Source organism: Trachemys scripta, chromosome 7, assembly GCF_013100865.1.
Source record: "Trachemys scripta elegans isolate TJP31775 chromosome 7, CAS_Tse_1.0, whole genome shotgun sequence".
In the NCBI taxonomy this organism is placed as follows: Eukaryota; Metazoa; Chordata; order Testudines; family Emydidae; genus Trachemys; species Trachemys scripta.
The window spans coordinates 95,837,309-95,851,155 of NC_048304.1; the positions used below are offsets into that span (position 1 = coordinate 95,837,309).

At 39.0% G+C, this 13,847-nt stretch overlaps 1 protein-coding gene across 2 annotated transcripts in view; it reads right to left on the minus strand.

The window, feature by feature from the left end:
- Positions 1-13,847, minus strand: part of BTAF1 (B-TFIID TATA-box binding protein associated factor 1) — a 107,128-nt gene that overhangs the window by 85,012 nt on the left and 8,269 nt on the right. For both annotated transcript variants that reach the window (XM_034775596.1, XM_034775597.1), the window contains exons 2-4: positions 11,480-11,603; positions 10,394-10,508; positions 6,516-6,662 (exon numbers count right to left, since the gene is read on the minus strand). In XM_034775596.1, coding sequence (XP_034631487.1) covers positions 6,516-6,662; positions 10,394-10,508; positions 11,480-11,603 — 386 coding nt within the window. The remainder of the gene's footprint in view (positions 1-6,515; positions 6,663-10,393; positions 10,509-11,479; positions 11,604-13,847) is intronic.

Consider the following 13,847-nt stretch of genomic DNA (forward strand, 5'->3'; position numbering starts at 1 on the left):
AGACTCTACACACCCTTTCAATGTTCATTTTAACACTGAGTCAAGTGGCTCATATTGCCAGGACCTTTGGGGGAAACTCAGATGTATGGATTTAATTATATCCATGCCCATAATCCTGTAAATTCATACATTTAATGTGGGATTACAAAAGCCAACAAAATAAAAAGAGAAAGTCAAACAGCTGCTACTACCTAAAATAGTCCATTTTCCTTGTCCTGGACCATCTTGAAGTCATCTAGTGACTTTGCCAAGACTACAGGGCCATTATTTATGTTTGTCCAACAAGAGCATAATGTTTGATGTACTTTACATACCAATTCACAGAATATTTTCTTTAACGTAGAATCAGAAGCGTAGGACTGGAAGGGGCCGTGAAAATTCATCTAGTCCAGTCCCTTGCACTCAAGGCACGACTATGTATTAGCTAGACCATTTCTGACAGGTGTTTGTCTAACCTGTTCTTAAAAATCTCCAATGATGGAGATTCCACAACCTCCCAAGGAAATTTGTTCCTGTGCTTAACTACACTCAGTTAGGAAGTTTTTCCCTAATGTCCAACCTAAACCTCCCTTGCTGAAATTTAAGCCCATTGTTTCTGGTCCTATCCTCAGAGGTTAACAAAACAATTTGCCATCCTCCTCCTTGTAACAATCTTTTATATACTTGAAAACTGTCTTCTCTTTTCCTAGACTAAACAGACCCAATTTTTTCAATCTTTCCACATAGGTGATGTTTTCTAGACCTTTAATCTTTTTTGTTGCTCCCCTCCAGGCTCTCTCCAATTTGGTCACATCTTTCCTGAAATGTGGTGCCCAGAAATGGACACAATACTCCAGCTGAGGCCTTATCAGCATGGATCAGAGTGGAAGAATTACTTCTCATGTCTTGCTTACAACACTCCTGCTAGTACATCCAGGAATGAGGTCTGCTTTTTTTGCAACAGTATTACACTGTTGACTCATTTTGTCTGTGATCCAATCCATTATAACCCCCAGATCTTCTTCTGCAGTACTCCCCCTCGGCAGTCGTTTCCTATTTTGCATGTGTGCAACTGATTGTTCCTTTCTAAGTGGAGTACTTTGCATTTGTCCTTATTGAATTTCATCCTATTTACTTCAGACCAATTCTTCAGTTTGTCCAGATCATTTTGAATTGTAATCATATCCTCCAAAGCACTTGCAGCCCCTCCCAACTTGGTACTGGCTGCAAACTTTATAAGTGTACTCTATATGCCATTATCTAAATCATGTATGAAGATATTGAACAGAACCGGACCCAGGACCAATCCTTGGTTTATGTTGTAGATAAGCATAGTAGATAGCTGAGAACCCTACGTAAATTAATCCACTAAATTAAAACAAACAAAAAACCCTAAGAATCACAGCTACAATTCACTTTTATTTGCAAGAATATTAACATTCACCATATACTGTACATAATTGTCTCATTAGAATGGGTGCTCAATTACTTTAAAACAACTCATTCAGACACCTATATTTTTCTAAATATGGGTACTCTGTAAATACCCACCATCTATTTTTTAGAAATCAGTGTTTAATAGAGGGAATAAAGAAGCATGATATTTTATTAGAAATCCAGATGCTCTATAAATTTCTTACTAGCCTAAGATCAATGAAGATCAGACACACAGAAACAATGAGGAGGCAGCAAAGCTGATGGATAGGGTATTGGCCTAGAAGTGAGGAGTCCTGGGTTCTATTCCCAGCTCAACCACGGTGACCTGCTGTGAGACCAGGACAGGATAGATTTGCACTGTAGGGATGAATCAGGGTTGTATAGTGATTTAGGGTGTTGCCTGTAGGACCCACTCCACCCCATCTCACTTGGAGAAGCTGAAAGGTGTGAAGAGAATGAGGCAAGGGACTGCAAGAAGAGAAGGGATGTTCTTATGCTTGAAGCAGCTGAATGCTACCCTAGAGAACTGGATGTTATGTTTGTCTCTGCCGCAGAGTTTCTATAAAATGCTGGACAAGTCATTGCAGCCAAATGTTTCACAAGTGGATACTAATTGTTTCTTCCTTATTTTGTGAAAGTCCAACCTGAGGCCTGGAGTCTGACTTGCAAAGTATTGAGCACTTGCAACATCAATGAAAGCTATGCTTTAAAGTGCTGTAAAGATGCTCCGTTTTCTGAAAAATTAGGTCCTTGGCATCTCAAGTTGGGCACCCAAAATTACTGGATACTTGACAATTTTGGCCTTAATCTCTGGCCAGCTGTAAAAAGCAGATAATTACTCAGCTGCTAAAGTGATAGGCACCATAAAAGCTATCATGTTAATAATCCTTTATTCAGTGCAGGGTTTGGATGGCACACAGTAAAACAAGGCTGGGGTCACACACTGAAGGAGTATAAAAAGAAACATTGGACAGCTGCTCATTCAGTGAGTACTCTCTCTCCTGTACACTGAATGAAGGCCAGGTCCTGGGGTAAAAGTAGTAAGTGATCATGTAGATAAAAACTTTATAATATTGCATATGCACAAGGGGATCAAATTAAGTGTGCATAGGCAACTTTAATTCTGGTATTTCATAACTTCTTAGTGCTTGTCTTCTCAGGCTTAATAATGTTCTTTTAACATAGTATTTTATATGTAATGTTCATATAGCTTGAAAAGAAAGAATGCACTTATCAGAAAATTGGTTTGTCATTTCAATTTAATATAGCACATGCTGCAAAAAATGACTTTGGACATAATCTTACCAAGATGAAAGTAGCTATATGTTCTGGCATAACATGCCCTGAATAGCTGAAGAATGGTATTTACATAGGAAAGGAAAGAAACTGTCATCACCCTGCAACTAGGAGAAAGCAGGAGATTTTAAATTTTGATTTTATGAAGAATTCTATAAAAACCGGCCATGACAAGTTAGGGTGGTCAGATTTCCTTTTCTTATTTTTATATAGAGCTAGCAGTTCACTTTTCAGAAGTAATATTTCCTCTGACACAATCTAATCCGATACTGCCTGCTTAGATATTTAGAGTCCGAATTTCTAAACTCGGAACAATTTTGCAGAAAGTTAGTGCACACATTTACTACTACTGTGCATGTAAATAAGTTTGTGTACACAAATATATACACTTCATTTGTTCATCCAACTGTGGTAACTGCATATTTATTGGGCATGCAGGTGCACACACCTGTGTCTCTACAGTTTTGAAACAGTTATACATCCTTACTTACCAAATTAGAAGACTTTATTTCATATTTTGTTTACTAACAGGAACTCAAGGAGACTAAAAGGTCATTTGCTACTCCAGATAGCAAATTGCAAAAGCAGCAAAAATATTGATTTCACATTCTAATTGATTTCTGGAAGTAAACAAAAGTGCCTTTTGTATAAAGATTTAAGCTTAAGATAGAAGCAATTACTCTGTTGAGTACTACGCTTAATGTATTTAATGTTAATGTAACAAGGACCAACAACATTACGTGACACCCATCATGCAGCACCCATAAAGGAAACTTGACTCTGAGAAAATAAATTGTGTGATTTCTGGTTCTAAGGAACATTAGTATGCAGAATAACTTTTTTTGCAATTTAAATGTATTAGCTAAAGCAGTAAAAGTTTTACAACATACACACTTAAAACCAAAAATATAGATGCTATGTAACTGATAAATTCTGAGAATCTACCTGTTAAGTAGAGACAGGAAGCAATTTACCAGAAGTTTCCAAACTTTGGTGACTAAACTTAGGCATCTACAATCTATCTACTATGTCATCTAACTTTAGACACCCAAAAGTTTGGAAAGTTTTACCACAATTCCTTTTGCTGGTACCAAATATTACAAGTAAGAATGTTAATAAATAAATAAATGAATCCTTTAAAAATCTCCTGCACCCTATTTTCTAATACTTATGTGAAACTGTAGTTAATGTAGAAGGGTCACTGTTGCCCAATGCTGATCAATAAGGTATGAACTTCAAAGCCTAATTAATACCACTTAACTAACATCACAAACTATAAAAATTCATTTTTCCTATAGATCTCACCCACATAAGTGCACAGGTTCATTGCCTTTCTACCAATGCGCACTCCACCCTCCTTCCATCTAATCCAGTATCTTTGCCTATCTTCCTAACACCTATTTGTGGATATCCAGTTCTCTCAAATTCACAAAGGCCAAAGCTGAGCTCTTCATGTCCTCTAACATAGTAGTTCTCAATGCCAGCCCACCGCTTGTTCAAGGAAAGCCCCTGGCAAGCCGGGCCGGTTTGTTTACCTGCCGCATCTGCAGGTTTGGCCAATCGCGGTTCCCACTGGCTGCAGTTCGCCACTCCAGGCTAATGGGGGCTGCGAGAAGCTGTGCAGGCCGAGGGATGTGCTGGCCGCCCTTCCTGCAGCCCCCATTGGCCTGGAGCGGCGAACCGCGGCCAATGAGAGCCGCGATCGGCCGAACCTGCGGACACGGCAGGTAAACAAACCAGCCTCGCCTGCCAGGGGTTTTCGCTGAACAAGCAGCGGACCAGCTTTGAGAACCACTGCTCTAACACACCCCAACTGTTTCTTTCTTTCACTGTGGACAACACCATGCTCCCAGACATCCAGTGCGATAACCTGCATAAAAATCTTTGACTCAGCCACATCTATAGACCCAAATATTCAGGCCATGTCTAAATTTCATCCCTTCTTCCTATACAATCTCTCTAAAGTCTGACTTTTCCTCTTGTTCCACATAGCTAGTACTCTGTTTAAGCCCTCAACATTTGCATCTTTATTATCTTCTATTCTGTCATTGATTACTAAAACCTTGCTCCTCTCAAGTCAATTCAAAATGCTGCTGCCGCCAATATCACCTTCCTGGCTCATTGCTCTGATGACATTAGTCCTCTTAGGGCATGTCTACACAGCAACTAGACACTTGCAGCTGGCTCATGCCAGCCAATTTGGGCTCATGTGGCTTGGGCTGCAGGGCTGTTTCATTGTTGTGTAGACTTCCGGGCTCAGGTTGGAGCCCATCCTCTAGGACCCTGCAAGGTCGGAAAGACTAGGAGTTTACACAGCAATTAAGCAGTCCTGCAAGCCCAACTTTGCTGGCACAGTGCTAACGGTGAGTTTTTCTTTGCTGTGTAGAAATACCCTTAGAGTCCCTCCATTCGTTCTGTCCTTTGTTTTCAAAGGTAAAGACAAAAGTCTGTTTTAATGGAGAAAGTATTCACAACATTGCCTTTCCCTGCCTAGCTGATCTAGTAATGTATCATGACACCAACTCCCAGCTTTTTTTGTGCACCAGTCAGCTTCCTTCCTTAAGCATCATGTATGCTTATGCCATCCCTAATACTCAAGAAAAACTCGCTAATAGGTGCAGCCACTACCCTATCCTCCTTCAAATCCCTCCTCAAGACTCACTTCTTTTATGATGCCTACCAAACCCAAGATGCAGACCATGGTCAGGCAAGGAATGAGTAGTAACTGGCCTCTTTCCCCTTACTCTTATTAACTTCCCCATTCCTCATCCTACTACTACCTCCAATTTAAAGAAGAACCCCCCAAAAAAGTCACATGAACCTAGCAAAGCAGAACTGTTTCTTCAATGTATTCATTTTCTCAGACGTTAAATCCCTATCTCCTACTTTGTCTGTTTTGTGTCATTTAGACTGAAGCTGTCTGGGGCAAGGATTGTCTCTTATCTGCACAACAACTAGCACAATAGGGCCTCAATCCCAATTGGTGCCTTTGGATACTACCATAACATGTTTACTACCACCACCAGTCTCTGGATCATGAAAGTCCACGGAGCACTTGCTGGACAGCTGGCTAGTCATATGGTGCTGGCTCCTCTCAGTTATTTTCTGCTCCTATTCTTCACTAACAAAACTAAAACAGAGCTTTCCTGATATTGTTTTTCCATGTAATCAAATGCTGTGGTTGTCATAGGAATATTACATGAGAGGTCTGCAAGACCTCATTCACAAGTTCTGTTAAAATGAGGTCAACCCTATGAAAACATTTGAGAACCCCCAAACTATGCTATCCAACATTAAGGTTGAGCTGTCCAAATCATGATTTTATAAAAAGGCAGGAAAAGCAAGTACTTACAACACATACAGGAAATGCAAAGATATTACAATAGACTTAGGCTAAAAATAGAAAGCCTGTACATGCACAATGTGGCTGAATTATTGTTGCTGTAGAAACCTTAGTTTTTTCTTCTCCTGTCAGTCATTTTCCCTTTGAACTCAACTGCAAAACCTTATTTCATTTTTTTCCCTGCATTTATCATAGCTCTGCTGGGACAAGGACTAAAATCAATCCCACTACTTTAGTGCAGAAACTATTTTTCCAAGCAGAGCCGTGTAGTAGTAATTCACTCCTCTACCCTACAGAGAGAATTCAAACCGAAAGACAGTTATGATTTAGCAAGTTCCCCACACCTACTTCCTAGCAGCATGGAAGATCCTCGATTGTCACAACCTACAATATGGTGTACACACACACGATAACTGGGAAATCCATCTATATACAGATATAAATCAAACAGAACACATACCTGATTTGTCATCTTGGACCTCAAACTCTGCACCAGCAGATCCAAGAAGAGATGCTCCATGTTTTAACAGTCGACAGATATCAAATCTATCAAAACGCAGCCGATCACTGGCACATGAATCGTCCATAGGATTTTCTGAATCAGATTCTAGATAGAAATTAAAAATACAACTTACAGAAACAGTCAATACCAATGCTCTTTCACTTGAGAAGCAGGGGGAAAGAAGGAAGAGTTTCTCAGAAAACTAAGAAATGCATGCATTTTAATTTGCGAGTTTAAAGGCCTCATGGAGGGAAGAATCTACATACCACAATCCATCTGAGTCAATAAAAATATCTGTCTAGATATGTTGCCTTGATGAAGATGCTTATGCTTGATTTTCAGATCTTAGGTAGCTGTGCATTTACATGCCTACTTTGTACACAAACTGATTTGCAGGCTTACAGGACTGATAACACTGCTCTACAGCCAAAATACTTCTGAAATAAATGTAGGCAAATTTTACTAATTCTGGGTCACTGAGAATGAAAATGATGCTTAAAATTGTTGATTGGCTCTAGTTTTCAAGATATGCTATTGGGTCAGTATATACGACCTTTGACTTGGGAACGGTGGAGGATGAGTGAGTTATAAAGGGAAGGGATCTCAATTTAAACCAGAAATGACTAAAATACATCTTTGACTGGATCTATGAATAAAATCTATGACTGGGTTTGGACAGTACTTGCTTTTTAAGCAAAAAACAATGAATGATGCAATCTGAAGCTGGTATTGCGTCATACATGATATTAATTGCATCATGTTATTCCTAGAAGTCATGGATGATGCAATCATAATGAAGCTTACATCACTCTGCTGAAAAAATTGCCCTATATCAGCTCTAGAAATCATACAGTGTTGTGCTCTATTATTTATCAGTGTTTGATTTTGCAAAGGGACACATTTCTGTTCAGCCAAAGTGAGCAGAGATGCCTCGTACTTGTGTGAACAGTGCAGATAACTTCTGCTATGTTTGTGGTGAAGTGACTTTTGCATCACAAAAGCGCAGTAGAGGCTCTCTTAACCACAGTGGTTATCACCTTTATTTTGGCTGCAAAATTGGAGATCAGGACAAGAGGTGGGCCCCACACATATGCTGCAATACTTGTGCAACAAATCTTCGCCAGTGGTTGAACAGGAAAAGGAAATCTATGCCTCTTGCAGTGCCAATGATTTGGAGAGAGCCAACAGATCATACCAGCAATTGTTACTTCTGCATGGTGCCTCCAGTTGGGAAAGCTGTGTCAAAGAAGAAAAAGTGGACTGTGCATTATCCAAACATTCCATCAGCTATACGCCCGGTACCCCACAGAGAAGGGCTGCCGGTTCCTGATGCACCAGAATCATTCTCACTTGAGTCAGATGAGGAAGAGGAAGAGGATGAAACTTCTGGTCCTGAACCATCAATGTCACAGGACCCACATTTTCTCCCATCCTCCTCCTCCGAACCACACTTCATAACACAAGGTGAACTGAATGACCTTGTCAGGGATTTGGAACTATCCAAGAGTAAGGCAGAGCTGTTGGGCTCCAGACTACAGCAGTGGAATCTCCTGGCAAGTGATGTTAGGGTTTCCATGTTCTGTGACCGTCAAAAAGGATCTTGTCCCATTCTTCTTCATGGAAGGTGATCTTGTAGCCTGCAACAACATCCATTGTGTGATGGCAGCCCTCAACATCGTTCACGATCCAGATGAGTGGAGACTGTTCATTGATTCATCGAAGACGAGTCTTAAAGCTGTTTTACTGCATAATGGCAATGTTTTGCCATCAATTCCAGTTGGTCATGCAGTCCATATGAAGGAAACCTATGACAACATGAAACAACTTTTGAGGTGCATTAACTATGACCAACATCAGTGGCAGCTTTGTGGTGATTTGAAGGTTGTTGCTCTCTTGCTTGGTCTGCACACTGGATACACAAAGTACTGCTGTTTTCTCTGTGAATGGGATAGTCGTGTAAGAGATTCCCACTACATCAAGAAAGATTGGCCACTCCGACAGTCATTGGAGCCTGGGAGGAAAAGTGTTCAGCATCCACCACTTGTTGAATCAAGGAAGATTTTGTTACCACCCTTACACATCAAGCTGGGTCTGATGAAGAACTTTGTCAAGGCCATTGACAAAACACAAGCAGCTTTCAAGTACCTCCGTGGAAAATTTCCAAGGTTAAGTGAAGCTAAGATAAAGGAAGGTGTCTTTGTTGGTCCTCAGATTCGTGAACTTCTTCGAGATGATGCATTTGACCATGCACTGCGTGGCAAGGAAAAGATGGCATGGAAAGCCTTCCAGTTAGTGGCAATAAATTTTCTCGGAAACAAGGCAGACAACTACAGGTTGTTGGTGGAAAACCTCCTCAAGGCATACAAAAGCCTTGTTTGCAACATGTCACTAAAGATACATTTTTTGCACTCTCATCTAGATTTTTTTCCACCGAACTGCGGAGCAGTGAGCGACGAGCACGGCACGCGATTTCACCAGGACACTGCAACAATGGAGAAACGCTATCAGGGCAAATGGAGCCCATCAATGCTTGCAGACTATTGCTGGACAGTGACAAGAGATGCTCCATTTAATGAATACATGAGAGAAGCCAAGAAGCGCCAAGTAGACACTGAATAGGACTAAACTATGTACATAACAGTTTTTTGCCTTTTGTTTCATAATAAATTTTATTTATAACCCCCTTTCGCTGATTTTTAAAGTGTTACATAAACAGGACAGGTGAAATATTATTATGTAAAGCACCCATAAACACATGAAAAGACCTAGGTTTACAATTTATGATTAAAACTCCACTATCTACACAATATACATAGACATAAAATGCAAACACTTAAAGATCTTAGAAACAGTAGCCAGTTGTTTTAATTGTCATATTTGAATTCAGCACATCAAAATACATAATAAATAGCACATTTTAGCTCTGAAGTAGACAACTTCTCAAAAATTGTAGACCAGTGTAATCTGTGAGCATATCAGGATTTATGTACTTCAAACATAAATGTGGACCTACCCAAGGTCTAAAAAGGTAGACCAATTATTTGCTTCCCTAATTGAAATATACAAAATCTTGCTCATTTACAGCCTAATGTGCTTTATTAGGAAGTTGATGTACCCAAATCAAAATTAGTACAGCCTATTTTCTTCACTTTTACAAAAGCACAAGCGTTTTGTGTGTACATACCTAAAAGACAGAAGGGAGAACTGACTTGTCCAATAATTTTATTTAGCAGAACCAGGATAATACAGCAACATACACTGGGCCACCAAACATCAGTAGGATCAAATGGCTTCACTAACTCCAAAATTAGAGACACAGTACATACAGACCTTGTTCTTAGTAGTTTTAGCCTTACAGGGCTTTTATAGAAAAATAACTGGAGATGTTCAGGAAATATCTGGGCAAAGCAACACAATAATATCACATGACTCCATCTTCTAGTAGGCAGACATGTTCAGTGGTGTAAGAGGGCAAAGTGGGGAGGCAGAGGAGGAAGTGTTTGCAATAGGCTTCAAAACACCCAACTCTGACAGTATAGCTTTAAGGATTAATGGAATTCTGCTTTTTCACTAAGGTAGGCGCTTTATTATCCCACTTGTTTTATAAAAGAGAAGGGAGGGTGTTTTCTGGGGGTCTAGAAGATTTGGTGGAACCTTATGTTGTATTCTTTGTTAATAAAGCCAAACCCCATTAAGAGGTTGAGTATGGATTCTACCTATGCAGAGTGCGGATTGGGCTTGTAAAGCAGATTGGGAAAGATTGTCTGACAAGTTTTATACTAGAGTAAGCGTACATTAGAGTGATTATCAACTGTATATAGTTCACTTAAAAGCACCTTGTTTTGGTCTTGGAGTTGGCTTCCACTCGGGTACATTTTTCACTATTGCTTCAACAGCCTGGCCAGCAGCAATGCGAGTATCCCAATTTGTACTTCTTAAGTATATTAACACCTTTAAAGAAAGATTTGAAAATGAATTGTTATCTAAACCTTTAAATAAATTTTAATTTCATGAGTACAGCAGCCATCCAGTGCTCTGGGTGCTGTACAAGAACATTTTAAATGCAATAGGTCAAAAAGCTCCATTTAAAAGACAGCTGGGACATGGAAGAACCAGTGAGAATACACATTGCTTTATTATCAATAGCATTCATGCTGCTCAACAAGAAACACCATTAATAATCTGATACAACAAACTCAAACACAAAGTTTTGTGTCCTATCATTCTAATTCAACTTACTTTTTTTTAAAATCTAGACTATTTTCTCAGAGCACTCTCTTTTGGTAAAAGTGGCATCATATTCATGACTCTGGCCACTCTGATGATAGCATCAATTGTGGTATAAATACCTATTCAATAAGAACAGAGATGAGATCATTCTGTTGCCACTGCTGTCTGTCAAATATTACTTTTAGTGGTTCTGTTTTATTTTTAAAATGGATTTGGCCAGATTAAAATCTAGTAGTAATGAAAATCTCAATTTCATTTCCAGTCCTTTAAAATCATCTAGTCACCACCCTGCTACTAATCACTTTTAACCCTGCAACACATAGCTCAATGAAGTTTTGAACTAATGAGGCAACAGCGGGAAACTGAAAAGAGTTAAATTTCTCTTTCCAGATTACAGCGCATGTTGAACAAATTAGGAATTAATCATATCTAGAATACATAGTGAAACCAGTCTTAAGTGACCATCCCAAAGGCTGATAAATTAGCTGCTTAAAGGAAGTGGTCTTCTAATTAAGAGTGAAGCAGAATAGTATTCAATATATTTAGGAGATTCTTTTAGGTGGTCTCCTAAAAACAGGAAACTGCCAAATAAGGCTTCCTTGTAGTATCAAAAAAAACAAATCTAGTTTTATTCTCATTTCAATTCTCTATTTGCCAAGGCTTTGATGTTACATTAAGAAACAAATGCTTACTTTAGATAAAAGATTATTCAGTTCATGGGGATGGAGTTTCACCACCTCCCCAAGTTGCTGTGCAGCTGCTTTTCTTGTTACCGGTGTGGTACCAGTGTCCAGTAAAATGAAGAGACGATCAAGCCTACACAGATGAAAAAAAATGCTGAATGATTATACTTGCAGAATTTGATTGACTAACACCATTAACATAATCCCATCAAACCGTCCTCCATACCTGACAATTTGTGGGGAGTTGGTTGCTTGGGGACTGACAAGATATAGATAATAGATCTGCAATTATGGTTTTTAGTAATAAAAGTTTACTCATTCTGAAAGAATTTCTAATTGAGAATAAACCAGAACATTGATCAAATCCAAAATGGAGTAAAAAATCTTTCATTATAAAAGTTACAGTTTATCCACTTCTTTTTATAAACCTGCAGAGAATTAAAAGGGAATTCACAAAGTTATAATCATGATCAACTAGTTGCTCATCTCAGAACAGAATGGAAATTCTCTGTTTCAGGATAGAAATATCTTTGAACTTCAGTAACACTTTATATCCCAACAGTGATATGGAGAAGTGCTATTACACAAGTGCATTTGGACAAGACTCCAATAGAAATAACCCTAATATTCGACATTAAAATTTTTGCTTGATATGCAGATTTAAAATCCATTATGTCAAGTTCTGCCTTTCTTTTGGATGCCAGTTTTGTCATCAATTCTCATTCTTCCCCTAGCTGAGTACCCAGATGTGTAAGCATCAAACCAATAGAATCTTTGAGGTACTTTTGTCAAACAAAGGAGTAACAGCACAACAAGTACTGTAAAACATGAGGTCTTCTGTATAATACTTTACCTCACTATTAGCTGAGGCATCATGATGGCAACATTTAAGGCAAAAAGATTGGACTTTGTAAGAATAAGTAGTTTCATAAAGAAACTTTCCTACAGTATTTTTTAAAGAATGGAAGTGTTTGTGATTTACGAATAAAAATTCTTTCTAATTGTGGAGCACATCAATGGCTCTCTTTGCCAAGGGATGTGATAAACACTCCATCACCACTTAGAGTCTTTAAATCAAGATTAGAAGCCTTTCTAAAAAGATATACTTTAGTTCATCTAGACATTGAGTATAATTCAGGAATTACTGGGTGAAAAATCAATGGTCTGTACTACAGAGGTGATATGCAGACTAGATAATAAATGGTGTTTTTTGGGGCAGAAGGAACTACTATGAGTAAATCACTAAAAATACTCATCATACGTTACAATAAAATATGAAGCTCGCCTACATTAGCTTGTCAAGATGAGGATCCAAAACAACTCCAATCTTCCACATACTCAAAAAGTCTGTCATTTAACTCAATCTGTCCCTCCAGCTACCAGCCTTTCTCCAAAAACTCAAGAATGTTTAGCCTGGTCACACTACTTCCTCTTCCAGGAAAAAAACAAGAATGTGTCATATCACCACACAAGAAACCACTATCATGGCCCATCCCCCAAAATTCTAAAGCCCAATTCCAATCCTGACTAGGGAGAGTCTACTGCCTCTGTGTAACACCTATACCTATATATCCAGAACTAAACCCCTGAAATCTCACAGCTTCAAAAACACAAGTCTTTCACCGGGAAGATCTAGGACAGGGGTAGGCAACCTGCAGCACACGTGCCAAAGGCAGCCCGCGAGCTGATTTTCAGTGGCACTCACGCTGCCTGGGTCCTGGTCACCAGTCCGGGGGGCTCTGCATTTTAACTTAATTTTAAATGAAGCTTCTAAAACATTTTTAAAACTTTATTTATTTTACATACAACAATAGTTTAGTTATATATTGTAAACTTATAGAAAGAGACCTTCTAAAAACATTAAAATATATTACTGGCATGCGAAACCTTAAATTAGAGTGAATAAATGAAGACTCGGCACACCACTTCTGAAAGGTTGCCGACCCCTGGTCTAGGAGAATATTTTTTTTCCAAGCTGCAAAACTTTAACAAAGGGGGAACATTCTCTCTCTTCCCCCTCCAACCCCATTATCCTCCTCCCAATTAAGTCAATGGCAAACCTCTCCCCCCCACCCCCATCACCCCAATCAATTGACATCAATGGGAGGAAGATTTCAGCTCACCACTCCCGCTGAAATCAGTGGGTGTAGGACTGATCCTGAAGCTAGACACCACACTTGTTAATAACTTAGTCTGATTACATCTGGCTTTCTACTTTGATAGCACTGAGGCATTACTGAGCTAATGGGCAGACAAAAACTGAGACTACTAAAAATTTAGAATCAGAGTAATCAATGATTTGCAATGCAAACCGAAATTTGAAAAGTTCTTTTGAAACTACAGACATTTTTTTTTGCCTTCAGAATAAAGCAGGCAA